The 24,208-nt window shown below is 35.6% G+C and overlaps 1 protein-coding gene across 1 annotated transcript in view; it reads left to right on the plus strand.

Annotated features, from left to right (window-relative positions):
* LOC105555157 (canalicular multispecific organic anion transporter 1-like) overlaps positions 1-24,208 on the plus strand; it is a 103,354-nt gene that overhangs the window by 74,731 nt on the left and 4,415 nt on the right. Inside the window, exons 16-23 of the mRNA XM_012001960.1 lie at positions 3,933-3,993; positions 4,534-4,753; positions 11,873-12,027; positions 14,603-14,758; positions 18,435-18,634; positions 19,384-19,510; positions 20,873-20,974; positions 23,563-23,706. Coding sequence (XP_011857350.1) covers positions 3,933-3,993; positions 4,534-4,753; positions 11,873-12,027; positions 14,603-14,758; positions 18,435-18,634; positions 19,384-19,510; positions 20,873-20,974; positions 23,563-23,706 — 1,165 coding nt within the window. The remainder of the gene's footprint in view (positions 1-3,932; positions 3,994-4,533; positions 4,754-11,872; positions 12,028-14,602; positions 14,759-18,434; positions 18,635-19,383; positions 19,511-20,872; positions 20,975-23,562; positions 23,707-24,208) is intronic.

Raw genomic sequence — 24,208 nt, forward strand, 5'->3', positions numbered from 1 at the left:
AGAGAGAGAGAGAAAGAAAGAAAGAGAAAGAAAGAAATGAAGGAAGGAAGGAAGGAAGGAAAGAAAGGATGGAGGGAGGGAGGGAAGCGGGGAGGGAGGAAAGAATACTTTGGGAAGATCACCTCAGGTCCAATATGTCATATTTTTATCAACACAACCCAGAGTCAAGCCCAGTTTTTAAAGAATACACTAAATTTTTCAAATAAGAAATTTCAAACGACTAAATAAATCACATTTTATCTAATGTTTGAGAAGCCTATTATAATTTTTCCAATTAATTGGCTATACTAGTGTATTATTTTCTATTCTCCCTTTCATTTTTTATCTGCTTTACTGGTTGGTAAGATAATATCACATAGAGTTTTCCTGACTTTTCACTCTAAATTTCTATTCTTTTCAAATTCTCCAATCATTTCCAATTAGTGCAGAATTAAGACAGATTAAGGATTGGGGCCGGGCGTGGTGGCTTATGCCTGTAATCCCAGCGCTTTGGGAGATCACTTGAGGTCAGGAGCTCGAGACTAGCCTGGCCTACATGGGGAAACCCCGTCTCTACTAAAAATACAAAAATTACCCAGGTGTGGTGGCGTTTGCCTGTAGTCCCAGCTACTCCAGAGGCTGAAGCAGGAGAATTGCTTGAATCTGGGAGGCAGAGGTTGCAGTTAGCTGAGATTGTGCCACTGCATTCCAGCCTGGGTGACAGAGTGAGACTCTGTCCACACACACACACACACACACACACACACACACACACACGAGTGGGATTGGAAGATACAAGCCGGCAGGAACTTTTCAACAAATAGAGGCTGTCTGTAATGGGATCTACTAAAATAGAATATAAGTCTTTCTCATGAAAAGGTTCATGGGAAAACTGTCTAGTTGTCTATCAGGAATATGTTGAAAAGGAGGGGTAGGGGGGTTGGACCAAATAATTTCTGAAAAATTTTCTCTCAAAGTTTAAGAACTAGAGTTAGTTTAATGACATTATTTTTCCAGCAGGACTAAAATATTTATTTCAAACTGTTACCACATTTTTTTCTAAATTATTTTATGCCTATTAATTACTTTCTTAAATCTCTATCACTGTCTTCCTGAATAAAATAAACTGGAAATTTTATTTTACTACCTAGGCTGCCCTCTTCTGTCTTTCATGCGCAACACTGAATCACTTTTGTCTTCCCACATATACTCCAAACTTTTAAATTTCGTGCTTAGCTCAGAGACAATGGTTTCAACATGTTGATTTTACATATTTTATACAAAATATGTAAATAGATATTGTGCGAATTTTCCTGAGAATTTCTCAAGGACAGAACAAGACTCATGTTTAAAATTTCTCTACTAGAATTAAATAGTTTCTCTTTTAAAAAATTCAAATAAAACCTGTTATTCACAACAAAGTGCCTAGAACCAAATGCAGGGTTTTTTTGTGTGTGAAAAAATGATGAATAACATTTTCATTTGAAAATCAATAGTATCCAATAAATTACTGGTTTTTGTTAGTTATATCTAATTAGGAAGGCTTAATTCCCTTTTAACTGTTGGATTTCATAGCATTTTATGTTCAGCTACATTAAGAATTAATTTTTGGCTTGGTACCAATGCTAAATTTGCTTATCCAAACAGAAGCCAGGCCAACAGCTTGAAGGATGAAGACAATAATTAACCCAAATCATACACCAGGAGCTATTCCAATGAAAGTGTCCATTAAATAGTGTGTCTTTCTCTGATGCTGAGGCTGATTCTGCAAAGGACATGCACTGCAACCTCCCACAGAATGTTTCTGAATACTAGTGCCAGAGATAGGACGGGAAGAACTACCAGGCTGCCCAAATAAGGCGTTTCTTATTCTGAAAATTACAGTGGAAACCATGAAGAAACAGGGGTTTATCATAATCTGCTGAGAGGTGTGTACATCAGTTCAGCATTTCTAGAGGTCAGTTTAACAGGAGATGCATCAAATGACTTGTAATTGATCACGTCGCATGTTACTGCGTATGGGAATCTAGTACAAGAGGCAATAAAAGACCTATGAAAAGAATGGTCATTATAGCAATAAAGTAGGAAAAAAACTGCAACCAGTATAAGCACTGACTTTGTTAAATAAATCATATCATGGTAAAATGATAAAATATTATGTTATATTATAAAATATAATGGTGTTGTAGAAGAATATGTTTTTTATAAATTGAGTTACAAATGTGTAATTTTCTTTAAAAGTATGAACTGGTTATAGAGCAATATTATCAATATTAATACTGACAATCATTAATAATTATAATATTGATATATAATATCAATATAAGATAAGAGCAATAGTAATATATCTATTATACACATTATATAATATAATATAAGAGCAACATTAACAATATTATCATACCACACACAAATAGAGGCAAGACTACTGAAATATTCACAAACGTGTTAGCACAGATTGTCTCTGAAATGTAGGATTGTAAATCTTTTCTTCTGCTTCTTTTCCTCTTCTCCCTCTATCTTTTATCCTTTTCTTCCTCCTTCTCCTCCTCCTCCCTACTTCTCACTTTTCTTCTTGCTGCTTGTTATTTTCTAAGTACTTATCCAATAATATGATTCCAGAAATATTTAGAAGATGAAATTGACAAATACTTGGTGAATAGATGGAAATGTCCTATGATCAAGACAGAGAAAGTGTTGTGGCTCCTTGTAAAGCCAGAGAAAACATTAGGGGAGATAGGAAAATAACTGGCTCAGTTAAGGTTGTGTATGATAGAAACAAGCAAAGTTTGCATGAAATGATAATCACGAAGAATGCAGGGAAAAGAGAGAGAATATAGGTTTGCCTGGGACTAAGGAATTCCCTAGAAGTTGGATAGTCAATGCTAAAACCAGGTAAATCCCAGGTAAAGCAGGATCATTGATTATCCAAGAGAGCAAAGATTATAGAAGGCTAGATTTGGGAATCTAAGTAAAATAAAAACCAAATGTAGTGAGAATGACTGAATTGAAAACTCATAAATAGAAGAAGTTATGATCAGAGATTGAAATACTTACATTTGGGTTTTCAGAGATGGGTTAGTTCTAAGTAATAAGATTCATGGTTTAAGGTCATGAAAGTTGATGGCAAAAGTGGGGTACACATGCAGGACCTGGAGCTATGAAGATTATGAAGCTGGAAAAGAGATTGAGTTTAATACAGCTTTTCATGTAATCTGTGACATTACCCAGGGTGGTGGCAGAACAAAATGAGAAGAGTAACCCTGATGTTAGTTCATCTTCTGAGATACCAAGAAGTGAGTAGACGCCAGTCTAGGCTAGGATGAGAAGGGATAGAGTATGGTACAGCCAGATGGCATTAATTTAAATGCTCTAAAGACTTGATTCAAGTTTAAGGGATAATTATTTAGAAGAAGCAGTTAAAAATAGACCACATGGGCCGGGCGCGGTGGCTCAAGCCTGTAATCCCAGCACTTTGGGAGGCCGAGACGGGCGGATCACGAGGTCAGGAGATCGAGACCATCCTGGCTAACCCGGTGAAACCCCGTCTCTACTAAAAAATACAAAAAACTAGCCGGGCGAGGTGGCGGGCGCCTGTAGTCTCAGCTGCTCGGGAGGCTGAGGCAGGAGAATGGCGTGAACCCGGGAGGCGGAGCTTGCAGTGAGCTGAGATCCGACCACTAACTCCAGCCTGGCAACAGAGCAAGACTGTCTCAAAAAAAAAAAAAAAAAATACACCACATGCGCTGGCCCTAAATTATGTGGGTTATGGTAGAATGAACAGTCTCCCTTTGATAAGACCAAAAAGATGCAAAGTTATTATCAGGGAAAACCAAGTTGCTGTTAGGGTAAGGGAGTAGAGAAAGATGCAACAAAATGGTTAAAGATGTATAATTTTTTTACGTTAGTTTCATCTAAAACCTAAAAAGCAAAACATTGTCTTGCTTTATCAGGCCCTCATTGGATCAAGGAAAACAGTTCTCAATGAAAAAAGAAAAGATCCCTGTTGGTGGGGTAAGCACCAGAAGAACTAATGTTATTTGCTATTAACCACCTAAACATAAAAGTTTAGCTTGCATTACTGATAAATATTATAGATTTCTCATTTAATCTGAGGATAATTGCTATATAATAGCTTGAGGAAGTTGAATGAAATGGAACTGTGGGTGATTGGTTAGGATTACATGTTATTTATTTATGTATATTCTTTTTCACTAATGATAGCAACTAACATTAATTGAGCTTTTAAGGGTTCAGTACTGTGCTTGACACTCTACATATACTTATAAGGTGATTACTGTTATTCTAATTAACAGGTGATTCATCTGAGGATTACAGGTGTTAGTGACTTGATCAAGATCACAAAGCTTAGGAAACATCAGAATAGGGTTTAAATCGAGGTGTGACTTTAAAGTACATCTTTGAAATCCTATATCATACTATGTATTTAATTGATGCTAATCAGAAACTATCAGTAAGGGAACTTATTCAGAAATGGCGTGTCATGTTCCTGTATCTCTTGGTAATCTAATTTTATATCAATTTTGCCTTTAGGTGAAGTTCTCCATCATTCTGCAGTACCTCCAAGCCTTTGGCTGGCTCTGGGTGTGGCTGACTATGGTCACTTACTTAGGGCAGAATTTGGTGGGCATTGGACAGAATCTATGGCTTAGTGCATGGGCAAAAGAAGCAAAAAACATGACTGACTTCACAGAATGGAAGCAAATAAGAAGCAATAAACTTAATATCTATGGATTATTGGGATTAATAAAAGGTAAAAGAAAATGTATAGCTGCTTCTCTTTTCTTTTTCTGACCTAATTGATTTAAACACAAACATATGGCACCATGTTATCTCAAATAAAATCTGGGCCATAATTTTCAAATATTTGGGGATAACTCAAATGCATATGTTTCCAATTTACCATATTTGAGAGAATAACCCAAAACTTATGGTGTCATCTACATGGTTCACATTAAATATTATGCATAGTTACTTAATCTTGAAAATAACTATTTAAAAAGGTGCTGTTGTCCTCATTTTACAGCCGAGGAAACTGAGGCTTTTATGTAAAGTCATGAAAGATTCAAAAATGGCCACTCTCTGTATATGTGAAGATTGTGAGTGATGTGAAGATAAACAGGCGTCTGTTAAGAGGTTTAAAGCCTACTGAGCCTAGGTCAGGTGTACAATCAAACTACATGATCAGCATTAAGCACTGTAAAGGTAGTGAAAGAAAATGCTGTGAAAATTCAAAGCAAGGGGAGGCTGTATTGGGTTGACATATTAATGTGATTTCTAAGGAGTACTTGGCAATTGAGGGGAGACTAAAACAATGAATAGATGTTTATCAGCTTGAGATCACAGAGAAGGAGAGAGAGTCATAGAGGCAGATAGGAAGGTGTGAGTGAAGATAGGGATGTGGAGGTAAGAAGGGATTTGGCAAGAGCGAGGGTGCCAGTTTGAGTGGTCTTCAGGTTATTGGCAGAGAAACGTAGGGGAGCTAAAGGTGAGAAGGAAGATTGGAGATATGTCAGAGATGATCACTGGGAAGACAAGTGGAGAATTTTGGAAAATTGATGAAGGAAGTGACATAGTTGGATTTGTATTTCAAAGAATAAATTAGCAGTGATAATAAAAAGATAGGTTTTTATTGGAGGGACTAAAGTCAGAGAGACTAGAATGAAGCAGGGGTTGGTAGGAAAAGAATAATCAAGTGTATTTGGGAATCCAGATGAAAGGTAGTCTAGTATAGAAAGATCTCTTATCTGATCCATGACTGTGTCAACCAAAATAACCAATAGGTAAGAAGCAGAAGAGAATTGAATAAATAATGAATGAATGAATGGTCAGAAAGCTACAATTGGATTGGATAAAAGGGATGGATAGGAAAAACATTACAGTGGAAAGACCTAAGAACTGTCCATTTGAGGGTGAGTCAAGAAAGGGCATTCATTAGCCAATCATGCTTTCGAAGTTTAGGTTGGGTAACTGGGAGAGCAATGAGGACAAAAATAAGGAAAATAGGAAATCAGGAAAAAAAATAGGAAACCACTAATTAAACCAGAGCCTTAATTAGTGAAGGAGAGAAATGGTGAGTTCATTGTTGGACACATTTAATGGGAAGTGTCGATGAATGTTTCCATTTTTTTCTCCAATTGGCAGACTAAAAATGCACATCTGTAAGTTTGGAAATTAGGTTTCTTTATCTGTAAAATGAGGGGCTTAAACTAGATGATTTCTACATTTCTGTCAGATTCTAGCATTCTAGACTCTTAGTTCTACACAGGCTTGTAATTATTCTGTAGAGATAATCAATGAACCCACAGGAGTAGATAAGATCACCATGAATGAGGAATAAGAGCCATGAGGGTGAATGACAGATTCTTGACGAGTGTCCACATAGAGCCGATTAGTGGACTAACCTCACAGAAACTGAACAGAGATAAGTTCCTGATCAGATGATCAGAGGGAGAGAAGGAGATAGAACAACAGACACCATGATGTGAATGCTTGCTCCATGTCTGGAAACCCAGGCATATTTTCATTGTTGAAGTTGAAACAAATGAAAAGGTTTGACTTTTTCTGACCCATAAAAATGGCAATTTCCTATGACTTAAGCTAATGCAGTAGTTTATTTAGCACGCATCCTAATGAGGGAGCTCTTACACTCTTTACTTAAACTTTGTTACTTATAGTCTCAGTTTTACCACTTGTATAGATATTGTTTCCTTGATTACATCAGATATGTGTAGTGCATACCTCAAGAGTGCAACAAATGTTAGCTATTGTTTAACAATAGAAAAGATAAGTAATTATTACAAAGCCCTATGACTGGTAAGTTTTGGAGCTAGATTTGAATCCATGTCCAGCTAACTCCCAAGCCAATGTTCTTAAAAACTAAATTAGCATTTAGATGGACAGTAATGAGATATTCTACAAACACCAGGTTCTATTTCAATAGGTTTAGGAAACTAAGAACTATGTTCCTCCATGAATCTGAAATCTTTTTTCTTTCCTTCATTAAAGGTTTGAAGATAGTCTACAATAAAATGACCTGTTTAATTCTGTTTAACACAATGTTCCTCAAATTTATTTGACCATGATTTTTTTTTCCTTGTGTTGCTCATTAATATCTTGGAGCAACTTGTGTTCCACAGAATATATTTTGAGAAATTCCAAAGTATGAGAATTGCCTTCCAAGAAACAGAAAAGTATGATGTAGCAAAAGCAAAAAAAAAAAAAAAATAGTGTTTGAAGTAAATTCTCAGTCGTTCTAAAATGTTACATGTCTATTAAAAACAAAGAAAATTAAGAAACAATTCCTGATTATAGTCAAGGAAACATCATCAAGAGAGAAATGGAAAAAGAATATAGATTGTAGGTGATTAAACAATTGTTCGGAAATTTCAAAAGTATAGTATAACTAAAGGGAAGGTTTTTTTAGAGATAATTTCTTGTGTTTGTATCAAGAGAAACAGGCACCTAGAGAGAGACTGATAGTAATTCAAATAAGAAAAAAACAGAGCCATCTATGTGGAAGTTGTTACATCTTCATATTCATATCCATATGGGAAAACAGAGAGAGATGCATGATTTTGGTAATGGAAAAGTCAGATAAAACAAAAACTATGAAACTTAGAGACTTGCTTCTCTTTTCTGCTCTCTTATCTTATTTTCACTGTCTGGCCATAGTACTGTTTGTAACTGTCTCTATTTAAAAATAAGCAGATATTGTGAGACAAATTTATGTTTGTTCTGTCATTTTGTTAACAGCATTCACTGGGAAAAGAGATGTTAATAATGAAAATGAGATATAAGAATTATCTACAGTATGAAAGAACAGGACCTTACAATTTCTTTGCTTTTGAATCAGTGAGAGTCAGATTTATTGACTTGCAGTTTGCAACTCAATGAGGAAGATATAGATGTAGAGGTCTCAAATTACAGCAAGAGAAACCTCCCTATATACATGAATCTCCGTATCTCTGCATGTCACATATACATATGAAGGCTAAATTCACACCAATTCAGTGAAATTATGTTACAGCTTTAGAGTAGATGTAATAACCTTTGAAGAACATTTTAAGTGAGTAAATAGCATTTCTATAACATGTAAAGTATGCAATTTTAGTGTCCATAATATTATTTATGTAAAATCTTCATTTTAATTAACTGTCAGTAAATATAGAAAGATTTTATAACCAAAGCAACAGATTATGAACAGTTTTATCGTAAAGGTTTTTTTCCTGATTGGCTTTTGTTTAGAGTGGTCTGCAGTTGTTAGCATATAAATCTTCTCGGATGTATTGCTTCTTCACATTTTTTACATTTAAAAATTTTTTAATTTTTAAGGCTTATTAAGTGCAACTGCAAATTAACGTTTCCATAAGTAAGCTGAGCCTAGAAATAAAAATGTATAATTTCTGGGGGTTTTTTTTGGCAGAACTCAGCTCTCTTATGGAATCTGATTTAATTGACAGCAGGCTGTATTCACTGACATCATCATAGCTCATTTTTATTTTTTGGAACTTTAAAGCATAAACAGAACTTTCACATGTTAATACTAGAAGCCCACTATGAATAATATAGAAGGCTAGCATTCAAACAAAACTGGAGAACTGAAGCTGAAAATGCTACATCCATATTTTATGACAATAATAAAGATCTTACCTCATTTTTTAAAAAAGAAATTGCCCTGAATAGTTTTTTCCCTGAGTCTCAGCGATTTGCTTCAAATTTCTAGGATACTTGGCGCATCTCTAATGTATTGTGTTTTATGTCTCACTATTGGGAACTTCCTTTCTCCGATCCAATGTGTAAAATATAGGCACCTTATTTTCAAAGTGTGATGATTAAGGAGCACACTGCTGCTTCCAGTTTAAGAGGGCTAAGTGGTTCATTTACTTTCCTTACCTCCCTAAATTCCACTGAAAGGACAGTGTATAAATATAAAAGGAAAGGTGTTAGGAGACTTCACAGTAATACATCTCTACATACGGGAATATACCGATAGAAAATGAAGGGTAGAAGAAAACCTGTAGCCAGGAACAGATACTGGAGAAGTTGGAATAGAAGAGGGAGATGTTCAGTTGAGCCATGGAAAAACACTGAACTTATGTTCACAGGTACAGAGAGAAGAATTGAGTTTCATGGAAGTAATCAATGTAATTCATTAGAACATTGTTCTGATGGCTCATCACCCCCTTTAAAAAAAAAACGCCAACAACAACAAGGGAAAAAACCAATGTGATAGAAACAGTCAATGGAAACTAGAAAACTGATGTTTAAAGAGGAAATGAGGATTTCTAGCATGTGTGACATACGTAAAAGAAAGCCTCCTTATTGTGGCTTTTGGAGAAGGCTCAGCCAACATGCCTTGCATCCCAGTATGAAGGCTTTCAGGGTCGTACCTTCCCACTGAAACAGAACTTGAAGCAAACTCTTCCACTCAGGGGAGAGAAATATTGGGGGAAATTAATGTATGCAACGGCAGAAGAAAGCCACATCAGGTACCTATATTAATTAACCACGTCTTTGTTTCGTAGTTTTAAACTGATAATGTCCATCCAGGGCATACATTTCACTCAAACCAACAGCATCAATAAAAGTCAATAAACACAGCAGTCAGGCTCAGAAGTAAAACAATAATATTTGGAAAACAATTAGACTTTCAAAATGTCTAGTTACTGCTTTCAGAGATTCAAAATATTGCATCCATAAAGTAAATGTAGACTGTGCTAAACTAAGTTCAGCCTGAGAACAAGAAAGCTCTTGAAAAATTTAAAGAATTTTAAAAGTTTGTACCAATGTAAGATAAATTGGAAGAAATTATCCCAAATGTACAACGTTATAAACAGAGATGGAAAATGATAGATAATAAAAAATTACAGGTACAGTTCAAGAAGTTTAACATGTATATAGAAAGAGCTTCAGTAAATGGGGGAAAAATACTAAGTACATAATATTTTTAAAACATACTTCCTGTCCGGGCACGGTGGTTCACGCCTGTAATCCCAGCACTTTGGGAGGCCGAGGTGGGTGGATCACGAGGTCAGGAGATCGAGACCATCCGGGCTAACAGGTGAAACCCGGTCTCTACTAAACAAAATACAAAAATTAGCCGGGCGTGGTGACTCAGGCCTGTAGTCCCAGCTACTCGGGAGGCTGAGGCAGGAGAATGGCGGGAACCCGGGAGGCGGAGCTTGCAGTGAGCCGAGATCGCGCCACTGCACTCCAGCCTGGGTGACGGAGCGAGACTGCGTCTCAAAAAAATAAAAGATAAATAATAATAATAATTAAAAAAAAAAAAACTTTCCACACTGAAGAATAGAAATGCCTGTTCCAGCAACCACTCTAGTTTAGAGCAGGAAGACCGAGAGTCCCAAGGCAGCAGTTTGTGTTGCAGAGGGCAGGTGCTCAATACGAGTAAAGAAACAGTAGGATATTTGATCAGTTCGAGTGTATTTAGAAGAGACTTAGCTATTGAAGTGTTTGAGAAAAAATTAGCCCTAGTTACACAGAAAATTAAGCATACGGAAAAATAGTGACACAAGCGACATGTTTGGTGACTTTCATGAGCAATATATGTTTATTGAATATTTGAGAAAAAATGGGTAATCTATTGGAAGGGAAATAGGGAAGTATGGGAGGAATGGAGGAAAATAATAGAAACCACTTAAGACTGAGAAAGCTAATAGCTATTTGAGATATTATTTAAAAATATAAGGAAATATAGCTAAATGAATGAAGGTGGTGAGAAGCAACTAGTTTTGTTTTGTTTTAAACATGATACCTGCAAAGGAACAAGGATCATATTGGCAACACACTTTTATTAGCAGTTTTGTATATTAGAGTGCAATGGAGCAGCTGCATGTCTGTTAAGACTCAAGAGTAAACCGGCTTAAGTAACATGGAAGTGTATTGACACCCAAAGGTAAAATGCCCAGGCATAGATTTTTAAACACACTTGATCCAGAGGTTCAAATAAAATGTTTCCAACTCTCTTAATTTTGCAGACCTACTTATTTTTTTTCCTGGTTGGTTTTGTTCCTAGGCTTCACATATTAGTGGAAATGTATCTTTCAAAGAACTTTCTTCTGTTTCTATGTGTGCTAATAACTGTTTTTCAGCTTCTTCCACTAAAGCTACAAGTTTATCTGATAAGTAACTAATGCAAGAACAACTCTCCCATCAACCACATCTTAGGAGCTTAACACACCAAAAGAATTATATCCCTCACTCATTTCATGTGTCCACTGTGGGTCAGGAAAGGGACTCTGATTATCCTAGGGACTCCAGCTGAGGAAACAAGCCAAGCTCCATTTTAAATGCTGGCGAGCACTGTGCAAAGGGAATAGGACTGACACCAGCAATTAAATGTTCTAACTTGGAAGTGTCGTATACCATTTCTCTTATAATTTGTGGTTCAGAACTATTCATTTGGGTCTATCAACCAAAAGGGGGCCAGAAAGTTCAACTCTACCATGTACCAAGAAGCTGGGAGAATGGAAATATTTGGCTACAAGCACTGGTAACTAACATATTGTCCCACAGAACATCCTAAAGGTAATAGGTTGCTAAATTTCTGTGCATTAGATCGACCTTTTATCTTCTGTACATTTCTGTGTGGAACCTATGACCACAAGTGGGAGCGTTCTGCTGTATCAGCATGGCAAAACATCAGAAATGTGTATGTATTTCACATACATCGTATATTATGTTTATATTTGTTTTAGTCTACAGTTACACATTTTAGGTGTAATATTTGGGTTTTCCGTTAAAATAAATATAAATATTTTTTATAACTAATCTTTTTACAGCAATCTTTTGAAAGTTAAAGCACCAATTTCCTCATATTGTTAATATAACTGTGATAACTGTGTGTGTTTAGGTCTCTTTGTCTGCTCTGGAGCCTACGTAATCACTAGAGGATCCCTGGCTGCCTCTCGAACCATGTATGTTCAACTGTTGAATAATGTACTGCACCTCCCCATCCAGTTTTTTGAAACAAATTCCACAGGCCAGATCATCAGTCGTTTCACCAAGGTAAGGAAAGACACACCTTATTAAATAGCATACATAAAAGTGACCCATATTCAGTACCTTATTTTCTCACTTGTACAAAATATTATGTATTTTATATAGATTTCATTGTTAAATATATTTCTAAGCCTTAGGACGTACATAACTGAAGTACAACAGAGTCACATTTTGTACATATAATTAAAATAACACTTGAAAAATTACTTAAAGAATCCAAGAAACACATGTGCTTTGAGATCTACCACTCTAATTCTTACACACATCAAGTTTGAGAATCACTGCTTTAGGCTAAGAAGGGAAAGAAAATGTAAGTCGGCCAGGCACGGTGGCTCAGGCCTGTAATCCCAGCACTTTGGGAGGCTGAGACAGGACGTTCACCTGAGGTTGGAAGTTCGAGACCAGCCTGACCAACATGGAAAAACCCTGTCTCTACTGAAAATACAAAATTAACCGGGAAGAGTGGCACATGCCTGTAATCCCAGTCACTCAGGAGGCTGAGGCAGGAGAATCGCTTGAACCCAGGAGATGGAGGTTGTGGTGAGCCGAGATTGCACGATTGCATTCTAGCCTGGGCAACAAGCGCAAAACTCCATCTCAAAAAAATAATAATAGTGAAAAAATAAAAAATAAAATTAAAAAAAAAGGAAAGAAAATGTAAGTCAATGTAGAGATATCCAGACTTTGAAAACATCCTGCCTTTAAGAAAACATAACATCACTTATGGTGAATGGGGAATGAATTGAGATTTTCAGAGTGTCTCTGTTTATCTGTAGGAGTTTTCTCATTGTGTCTACCATAAAATGCTTCTAATAGAACTGTCCAATAAAGATAAAATGCAAGCCACGTATGTGATTTTAAATTTCCTGGTAGCCATAATAAAGAAGTAAAAGAAAACACAATAGAAATTAATTGTGATAATACATTTTATTTAACACAGTATATCCAAAACATGATTCCCAACTGTAATTAACATAAAATTATTGATTAAACTTTACACTTTTTTGTACAAGGTATTTTAAATCTGGTTTTTATCATGTGCTTATAGCATATCTCAATTTGCAATAGCCACATTCCCAGTGTTCAGTAGTCACATATTGCTAATGGTCCGTACATTAAGATGCGCAGGTCCATAACCTCAAAGTGCATTAACACATTTCTATGTATATGTAAAAACATGGGGGGTGTATGAAGGGAAGTGAAGATAAAACGTAAAAACATAAATGAAAGTACCTAACATCATAAATTTCTAATGGAATGTTAAATCTTGCTTAATCATACCAAGGGACATACTGTTGTTTGAAAAATTATAGAAGAGTTTGATGACCACCATTCTGTTTCTCCCAGAGGACATTTATGACTACAACCCTACTGATTTATTATTATTTTCATGTAGCAAAATTTCAAATGATTGAGTCTTAAGCAGATGAGAGTATGGGCAGGTAAATTCAAAATGGGAAATTCCATGTGAATATGATATTTTTAGACTGTTTGGCATATGAAATAACCAGGGAACACCCAAAAGAGGGTAGGATTAACAAAATTTCATCTCTGCTTTTTATATTAGTTTTGTCCTGAACTGAATAGTTCATCTATTCAAGGTTCAGTGTCTTAGTATTCCCTGGAATCTCTCAGGTCATACCTTGTGCCACAAACAGATTAAGTTATATGCAACAAAGTGTAAAACAGGCTGGCGCAGTGGCTTATGCCTGTAATCCCAACACTTTGGGAGGCCGAGGCAGGTAGATCACCTGAGGTCAGGAGTTCAAGACCAGCCTGGCCAACATAACGAAACCCTGTCTCTACTAAAAATATAAAAACTAGCTGGGCATGGTGGCTCATGCCTGTAATCCTAGCTACGTGGGAGGCTGAGGCACGAGAATTGCTCGAACCTGGGAGGCGGAGGTTTGCAGTGAGCCAAGATCGCACCACTATACTCCAGTTTGGGTGATACAGTGAGGCTTCATCTCAAGAAGAAAAAAAAAAAGAGTAAATCAATGCATGACCTTGCCATTGTCCTTCTCTCATTCCTATTGGCCACTCTGTCTTTCAGTTCATAATTTTATAAATGAAGATTATTTTGTTTTCCTGCTTCGTCTGATATGAGTAGGATCCAGTTATCCAGGAAGGCCACTGAACATGTTCGTAGTTGATAACAATGCCCCAGGAGTGACTTAACAAATTTTGAGTCATAAACACTGGTAGCTCAATGCCCCAAATATTGGGATAAAAAAACTAGCTATTGAATTATGGACTGCTTTTGTTTTTGTTTTTGTTTTTTTGATCAAAGTCTGACTTTCGTTGTATAATTAATTGTCATGTAGTGGTCATCGGGAAATATAAACTGCTTGATGATAAGTATCTAGAAATTAGAACAGCCTTTTAATTGTTATAGTTGACTACAGGGGAATAATATATGGGGTCAGCAAAGATCGTGTAGTTAGATTTATTTATGAAATCAATAGATTGTCATACCTGGGTAAACATTTTTAATTTTGCCATTGAATAATATATTTCTTCTTTCTCTCATTTTAAACTATAAAAAGTTAAAAATAAAGTGACCTAATGTCAAATTTTTCAGGACATATTTATAATTGATATGCGTTTGCATTACTATTTACGGCTGTGGGTGAATTGTACATTGGATGTTATTGGAACAATTTTGGTCATTGTGGGAGCTTTGCCCCTCTTCATTCTGGGGATTATTCCCTTAGTGTTCTTCTATTTCTCTATACAAGTAAGTGCATACATTTTTATTTGTATTAATAACTTATAAGTTCACAATCAAATATAGTTTCAGACCCACTTAAACCTCCTCTTTGTCCAGGTTCTCTAAGAAGCAGAGTCAAAGAAAGGAATAGATGTATTAGAGATTTACTGGGGGAAATGCCTGTAAAAGATAAAGGAGAGGGAGCAGAAGAAGGCTGGGCTGAGCAAGCCCTCAGACAGCGACTCAGGCTGAATGCCTGTGAGGGAGAAAAAGAAAGAAGATGGATTGGGGTAACAAGGGTCTTGGACTACAGGACAGTTCTACAACAGGTTCGACAGGAAGTTCTCAATCACAGTTGCCTGTTGGAGGGTGTTATGTGCACTTTCTGCCAGTACTCAGTCATTGGCTGGCCTCTACGCTAATACAGCAGTGGATCCATCAGTGCAGTCGCAGGGGCTGTCAGTCAGCTATGCTCCTGCAGCAGGAGAGCTGGGGCCTGCATTTTTATGCTCACCACAAAACCTGTATGTTGTAATTTTAGCAGAAAATTAATTTCCCTGCACATCCAAGAGAGACAGATACTGCCTTTTTGTCTTGTTTTTTTTTGTTTTTGTTTTTGTTTTTTCAGACATCACCTGTCTCTTACAGACAAACAATTGCTGGAAAGCTAAATATGTCTGTCATGATTCTTACATGCTCTCTTCGTATTAAAATGTGATCATCCAATTTAAATTGCAAAATTATGTCACTGTAAGGCTGCAATGGTAAACAAAATTTCTTAGCATTTTTTTTCTTCAGCAATCAAACAAAGCAATTTTATTAAACAATGAAAAGAATCAATTAAAATGGATATCTTTATTATCTTTATTATTTTACAAGAAACCATGACAGCTTTTGGTTTAAAACACATTTATAGCTTCATACAGAAATGACTCACATAAATTTCTCCACCTCACTCCTACCCTGTGATATGAAAGTTCTTTTCATATTCACAGATTTATACACCTTATTTCTGTTCCCATAATTTTTTTGACACTTATCTCAAGGTACTAGTCAAACACGCAAGAACTATAAATAGATGAATTTTTCAAATGTGTGATATCAAGAGATTATTATAAAATATTTTAAACATCTTCTTTCTACATTGCCTTTATCAAAGTACATGCAATTTTTTATTACAGACTTAATCCACAAATAAAGAGTGAAATTTAGAGATAGTTGCAGAAATAACTATTTCCCATTTCTTTTACTTATCCTGGCAATAAGGACTTCAATAAAAGAAGAAATTAGTTTAAGTAAACAGAAAAACAAAAGTAGATTGTAAGTGTAAATGGAGCTCAAACTGAATCCAAAATAACGAATGTATATTTTTCCACTCCATATTAGTTAATTATCCTCAAATATGTAATCTACTATGAAAATGTAATCCTTACATTTGTTGGAGATTTTAAAAGAAGTATAAAATACAGAGAAAATTACCTATTATTTCTAAATTTTCAGTGAAATTTCTATATTAAAATATGTATTCCAAAGCATGATTTCTATATCCTGATAGTCAGCTTTAACTTATCAGTTATCATATACAAGGTAAAATCAATGCTGAAGCATATATTTTAAATGTAGAAATATCTGAGACTCTTTTCAAAAAGATTCTTAGAGTTTAATGCTTTTCAGAAACCCAAGTTTTAAAATTCATGTTAGAGTTTAGTCTGCTCAAGCCAGACTACAAATAATTTTCTCATTTCCATACCTATACTCTATTATTCTTCCTACTGTACATCTTTTCCCTGTTCTTTCTGTCTGTCCCGATCTTACTTGACATTGATGGCCTACGTCATTTTCCATTTTCTATGTGGCGCATTCTCTATCACAATAGTGCAAAAAGAACTGACTCCGTATCTACTATTCTAATATCTACTATTACGGGTTTATTACACTGGTGGCATATACTGATGGTATAATAAATCCAGAATATATGAAAATGTAAGTGCTCTGAGTTCAGAGACTATGTTTTATATATATTGTAAAAATCTAGGAAAAAAAGCACTCATGTGGCAAATGAAATTTTATGTGTTGGTCTCCTGTCTGGTAAACTCTAACAGAGTTACCAGGAGTAAAAAGGAGTCTAGGAATCATGTCTCTTTAGGGGGTGTAATATAGGATGAGGTCTGAATTTGGATTCAGGAACTTGGAGTTCTAGTCATCTTCCTTACTCATCTGCCTGGGACATCATTTCCCTTTCTAGGCTCTATTTCTTTCCCCTGTGCAATAAAGGTTTGATTTAGATGTATGCTATGTGAAGTGTGGTTCCTGGACCCATGGGCCATAGCCCAGACCTATTGGATCAGAATCTCCCAAGGTAGGGTCCAGAAACCTGCCTTTCAACAAACACTTCAGGCAGGTGATTCTTACTAAAATATAAGGAGCATTGATCTAGATAAAATTTCTTAAACCAGATTTCCCAGAGAGTTGCATGAAAGAACTCCATGGATTCTATAATTCACTGAAAATTTATCAGAAGCTCCAAGTGTGTATGCATATTTACATTTGTCTAGGGAAAGCATTTTACCCTTATTTATCTACTCACATGGTCTGTGACCCCAATAACATATTCCCTAATCTAGGCAATCTCTTAAATCCCTTTACAGCCTCAGAATGCCGTAGTCCTCTGTATTCTTCAGAGCACTTAGCACAGTGTAGAGTTCAGTTGTAGACCACCAGGCTGTATGTAACCTGAGATATGTTTTTGTTTCGCTTGCTCAGCATTTTTACCAAATGTAGACATTTTAAAACCAGGGATTTTACATAAAATTCCAGATTTAAAATTTTCCTGAAAATTGTGCAAGACCTCATAACTCTTGATTTTCATTTCCAGTTGGTAGCAATTTTCCGGGGTTGATTAACGATCCAGTTAATTCAGGGCATGCTCCATCCAGCTTCCCACAGTCCTTCCCATCCTAATTGTCCTCAACTTCAAGCCAAGGGGAAGTAGACAACTTATAATTTGCTTTTTGTAAAAACAAGGTCTCCCTATACATATATATAACTTTTTGTAAAAACAAGGTCTCCCTATATATATATAACTTTTTGTAAAAACAAGGTCTCCATACACACACACACACACACACACACACACACACATATATATATATAAAACTTTCTGTAAAAACAAGGTCTCCCTACATTGCCCAGGCTGGTCTCAGACTCCTGGGCTCTAGCAACCCTCCTGTCTTGGCCTCCCAAAGTGTTAGCATTATAAGCGTGGGCACCACACTCGGCCTCTCTCACAGTTCTGAAGTCCAAAATCAGTATATAGGCAGAGTTGATTCCTTCTGGAGGCTTTGAGGGAACATCTCTTTCATGCCCCTCTCCTAGCTTCTGATGGCTGTCAACAGTCCTGATATTTTCGTTGGCTTCTAAATACATCACTTCAATCCTTTTTGTCTCTTATAAGGATACTCAACATTGGATTTAGGGTGCACCCTACATCCAGGGTGATGTCATCTTGAGATCCTTAACTATTACATGTGCAAAGATGCTATTTCTGAATAAGGTCACATTCACAGATACTGGGGGTTAAGACTTGTATCTGACTTTTGGGGGGTCACTCTTTAAATCACGACACAAAGGTCTTGTAGTTTTTAAACTATTAAAGCAATTTCTGCTACATCTTTCCGACTGCTTCTTTCTGTCTTCTGATTAGAGATACTATGTGGCAAGCTCTCGGCAAATCCGGAGGCTGACAGGAGCGTCCCGTTCTCCTGTCATTTCCCACTTCAGTGAGACTTTATCAGGAGTGTCCACCATCAGAGCATTTGGACATCAACAGAGGTTTATCCAGCAATACAAAGAGGTGGTGAATGAAAACTTGGTCTGTTTCTACAATAATGTAATTTCTAACCGGTAAGTCCCATCGATACTTAGCCTAAGATCAATCTCTTCTTAGACATCTTGCTCACTGACTTCTAAACAGAGGGTTTTGTATGGCATTTCATTCAAGTTTTAGAAGTATGTATTAATAAGACAAATATTTTCCAGTATTTAATGTACATTTAAATTGAATTGTATCTATTTATATTCACATGAATGGTACATACAATTTAATGTGAAAAAGGTGCTGTTAGAATTACTCATGACATAATTCTGCATGGTGTTTTATATTTTTAGAATATATTTTATTTGTATATACTGTTACAAAACAGTGTATACAAATTTTATTAAAAATTTTTGAATTTGAAGTTATAATCTCACATAAAGGAGAAAAATGAAATATTAAATAGTGGTTGAGCACATTTCAATTTTTAGAGACTAATTTTATCATATTAAAAAGTATATACAACTGGAAGGGGAATTGATTTTCCAATAGGATTTTTAAAATGCAATACATCATTTTAACTGGTGTTATTTTGCTTTTAAATTCTGATCAAGTTTTAAAGCAAAGTTCTGCAAAAGTAAAATGCATTTTCATGCAGATGAATTCTTTAAGTTATCATGGATGATCCTATGTTTGATTGAATTCCAAGTAAGTGGGGGAGAAAAAAGAAAGCAGCTCTTACTGTTTACGTCTCGATTTCCCAGAGGAGACAGTTAGTACTAAATGCACCAAAACTTTTCCATCTCAGTTACTCAGGAATATATTCCATTTATCACAGGTGGCTGTCTGTTAGACTTGAATTTCTTGGCAACTTAATGGTGCTTTTTGCTGCACTGCTTGCTGTGTTGGCTGGCAATTCTATAGATTCAGCAACAGTTGGTTTGTCTATATCCTATGCCCTAAATGTAAGTAATAATGACTTTTGTGGTAGATGGTATGTTTATAATCCCATTAATTACACACTCTTCTTCTTTGCTTGTCTGAATTATATATTATATTAACTAAGTAATGAGAGACAAATCTGGATTGCTCTGGAGGCTCATTTCCTTCTCTATCTTGCTAGTCACAGGAAGCTAGCTCAGCAATTCTAAGTTAACGTATAGGAAGAACAGGCTGATACTCAAGGCTGAGTGCTAAAGGACCAGGAAATCCTGATGTTCCATAGTTACTCAGAAGTTTCCTGCTCTCCTGTCCTGGTGGATTTATAGAGTATTAAAAGGGTAGGGTCCCTCTCCAACACAGCTGGTGTATCTCATGTGCTCAGTCTAAGCAAGAAGATAATGCAAGCTCTAGGGAGACTATATGAGCTGTTTCTCTTTGGCTTGTAAGTTTTTCCCTAATAAACCCTATTTGATATTACACTGTAATGCACTAGTGGTAGGATGCATGCTCCCTTTGTAAAATAACAAATGCCCTAAACTGCTTCCACATTATGGAGAAGATAAGTCTAGGTGATTGTGTTATATACTCTTGGTCCCATATCCAAAAACCTTGAGCCAGTTGCATTTCAGAATTCAGAATTTAGGCTGCTAGAAAGGAAATATGTACATAGCCATATCCAGGGCCTGGTTCAGAAGCCCATAATCAAACACTACTGCATATGCCCACGAACTGGATTAAGCAAACGCTTTGAAGAGCCCCCACATCAGTTCAGGCCAGGTGAGGTATCAAATGGGCTGGTACCAAACTCAAGAAAAAAACTGGATTGTACCAGTTTTTTGACTTTTAGAATTCTGTTCAAAGTTATACCCTTAGAGAACCTACATTTGGGAATAGAGTGAGAAGAAAATATAGATTTTTTTTTTCTTTTTAAGAGAAGCAGGAATAGTTAGAAATCTAGGAGAATCTTCCTTCTGATGGAAGGTAGTGAAGAATGCCAAAGTGTTTGCACACTGGCTTTTTTTGTCATTTAGGATGCACATTTTTTTGAGGCATATCCCATCAATCTTACATCATTCCTTATACCCACTATGCGCTTCTTGCATATATGCTGAATTATGGTCTATCTTATCCCAGGTAATTCCATTATTTATGATATTAATGAGTTTAATAGCCTTAAACACAAATATGCATATGAAGAAATATGCTTATTTCTAGAGCTGCTAAATAATCAAAAGAAATAAAGTATATGAGATAATATGGGACAAGTTCTTGGCAGATCCAAGAAATGAAAAGTAAAACTTTAGAAAAAATAAAGTATTATTTATGTTACAAAAAAAACTAAAGAACATGCATTAAGCTCTTGTTTGCTCCACCATACCCCCTAGATAACTCATTCTCTGAATTTTTGGGTAAAGAAAGCATGCGAAATTGAAACCAATGCAGTTGCTGTTGAAAGAGTTTGTGAATATGAAAATATGGATAAAGAGGTAAGCACATCTCCTGTAATCCCAGTACTTTGGGAATCGTGGGAGGATCACTTAAGTTCGAGAGTTCAAGACTAGCCTTGCCAACATAGTGAGATTCTCTTTCTCAAAAAAAAAAAAAAAAAAAAAGTAAGCTGGATATGGTGGCTTATGCCTTTAGTTCAAGCTACCTGGGAGGGTGAGGTGGGAGAATCCCTTCTGCTTGGGAGTTCAAGGTTGCAGTGAGCTGTGATCATGCCACTGCACTCTAGCCTGAGTGATAGAGCAAGATCCTGTCTAATAAAAAAAAAAAGTATAAGAAAAAAAAGAGGTAAGCACTACTAAATACTAAATAATCAATAAATGGATTGGCTGCAGGAGTAAGACATTGTAATGTACTATAAATTGACATTAAAAACAAATGTTAAGCAAACCTGCATTTCCAAATTCATGGGATATTCAGTGTCTCAATGAAATTAAAACCAAAATTATTATAAAGTGGCCTATTATTCTATATATCACTAAAATGGAAATAAAAATACTTCTAATTAAATTAGGATACACCCTAAATTGTAAAATATATCCCTACTTCAATGAGTTATAAAAATACAAGATCATATCCTGTTTCTAAAAGGCACAGTGATTTGTCCTCTACTGATGTGTAGTGTAAAATATACAACTTGCAATTATAACTTTGTGGAGATTTTACAGTGAGAAAAGTGGCTTAATATACTCAACTCATAATTATTTAGATTCTGCACAATTTCTAAATGAATTACATTTTATTGCTTATACCTTCTGTTCTGTTTACCCATCATTAGTATCTCCGTGAATGTGAAGGGAGAGGAGAATAAATCAGTCTATTTTGTTCCCTCTAATTAACTGTAATTTGGGAGGGTGAAGAGTTATTTCAACTAGTGACAGAGTATAATATTTAGGTTTCTAAAATATTTTACTCATCTGGATTGCTTCTGCTTCCAACTTCTACTAATTAACAGGGCAGATGACAAAGATGACTTGGATTTCTGTTCCTTCCTCAATCCACCTAGGAAGCTATCTTTCTTTTTTATCTTGTAACTCTTCCTCTTTCGCTCATGAATCTGAGGAACAGGTACCTCCTCCAAAGAAAAATCTAACATTTCCCAATGCATTTTTGGTAATATCTTTTCCTGTTTTCTCTCAGATCTTACTCCATTAACCACTTCTTCTAATTTCCACTCCCCTGCAGTTCCTCTCAGCCTGTAACTATGCCAAAACACTTTCTGCATTCTCCAACTCCTACCTGAACTTTGAATTTTTCTCTGGATTTTTCCCGAGGTCTTGTCTTTCCTTCTCAAAGAAATTTCATGAAAAATTAGTCTACCTTCACAATCTTCAGTTACCAATATTCAACTTGTTTAGTCTGTCATCTCATGGCTAATATCAAATATTATTTTTCTGTATTTTCTAAATTTTTGCTCATGATATATATTTCTTTCACATTAGAAAAAGATGATAAAAATATGTGTGTACACACATTTAAACAAACAAACAAAAACCTTTATGTAATTCGATGCAAGTTGTGACAAATACTGCTATAAAAACTCTTGACATGGAAGGATGAATGTGTTCAAATAACCTTATTCAACCCTCTACACCTGTTTCTCTGCTTTCCGTTACAGAAAAGTTCTTTTGCAAAGTTGCCTGTACTTGCTTTTCTATTTCCTTTTCTCTGATTCATTTTTGGACCCTCTCCAAATACGCTTTTGATCCCACTATTCCACTGAATCTTCCCTCATGAAGATCACAACTGGTTCTTTGTCAGTCCTCACCTACCTGACCTATCATTTGATGTTAGCCATCACTCCCTCTCCCACGAAGCACTTTACCTCACTGTCCAGGCATCACGCAGTCTTGTGTGTTCTTTTATCTTGTGCTTCCTCCAGTATTCCACACAGGCCCCTGTCTTAGGTCTTGGGCACAACTAATTAGTTCTAAATAGTTATTAAACCCTTTGCCTAGAATGTTCTTCCATTGGTATCCACCTGGCGTTTTCTCTGACCATAGTCAGCAAAGCCTTTCCTAACTACCCTGCTTTAAATGACACCTCCTCCTCCTCCCAACCCTGGCTATTTCTTGTCTTATAAAGCTTTATTATCATCCAACATGCTGTATATGTTATATGGTTCTTTTTGTCTTTCCCCACTACACCCCATAAGGGAAATAATTTTTATCTGTTTTTCTCACTGTGGAACCTCCAGCAACTAAAATAGTGACTGACACAGCAAACCTTTGAGGAACGAATGAATGACAAGCTGTCCTTATCTCAGCTAAAATTTCAAGTTATCTTCAGGCCCTTAAAAGGATTTTAGAAAATCTTTTTCTTAATAACTTGATAGGAGATGAGAAGTCTTCTTACCTCAAAATATTTATTTCTAATATTTTCTTATAACTAGATAAGTTTCATGTTGGTAACGTTTAAAACTATTTTCAGAAAATCATAATATCCACAAATATCTTTCATCATTTGTATTTATATTTTGTTACATGCATAAGAATTATTTTGGAGGGAGGGATTTTTAAATTATAATTGCTGTTTAAAGTATTTATTTTTTGTTTGTTTTTGTTTTAAGGCACCTTGGATAATGTCTAGAAGACCCCCATTACAATGGCCCAATAAAGGTGTAGTGGAATTTATTAATTATCAGGCTCGATACCGAGATGATCTTGGTTTAGCATTGCAAGATATCACTTTCAAGACTCATGGGGAAGAGAAGGTATCATATATATTTCATATGTTTTAGTTTCCCTTTTATCTGAATGCATTCATTGTTGAGTATAATACGATATTGAATATAAGGTAGTCTTTTGTTACACAAAAGTAATAAAGACATGTGGTTGGTGTGTACTGAATATATTTTCCCTCTATAAAAAATACATTTCTTAATTAAATTGCTCATATACTACTGTGAAACATAATTTTTGTGTACTTAGTTTTTACTTCCTCTATAAAATGAATTGCAACAATAAGTAAATCGTTACCGCAAACACAATAAATCCATATATTTAACTATTTGTATACTTAAAGACATCATGTTTTCCAAAACCATTAGAGAGATGGGAAAATGTTTGAAATGCACTTTAGTTAACACAAACAACTTACAAAACTATCGATAGTATATGATATTAGTTTTATTTTTTATAAAAGCAACCGGACACATTAGCAAAAATATTTTTGGAGCAGAAATATTTTTGGAACAGAAGCAATCATTCTGAAAT

Source organism: Mandrillus leucophaeus, unplaced genomic scaffold (genome assembly GCF_000951045.1).
Source record: "Mandrillus leucophaeus isolate KB7577 unplaced genomic scaffold, Mleu.le_1.0 Scaffold671, whole genome shotgun sequence".
NCBI lineage: Eukaryota > Metazoa > Chordata > Mammalia > Primates > Cercopithecidae > Mandrillus > Mandrillus leucophaeus.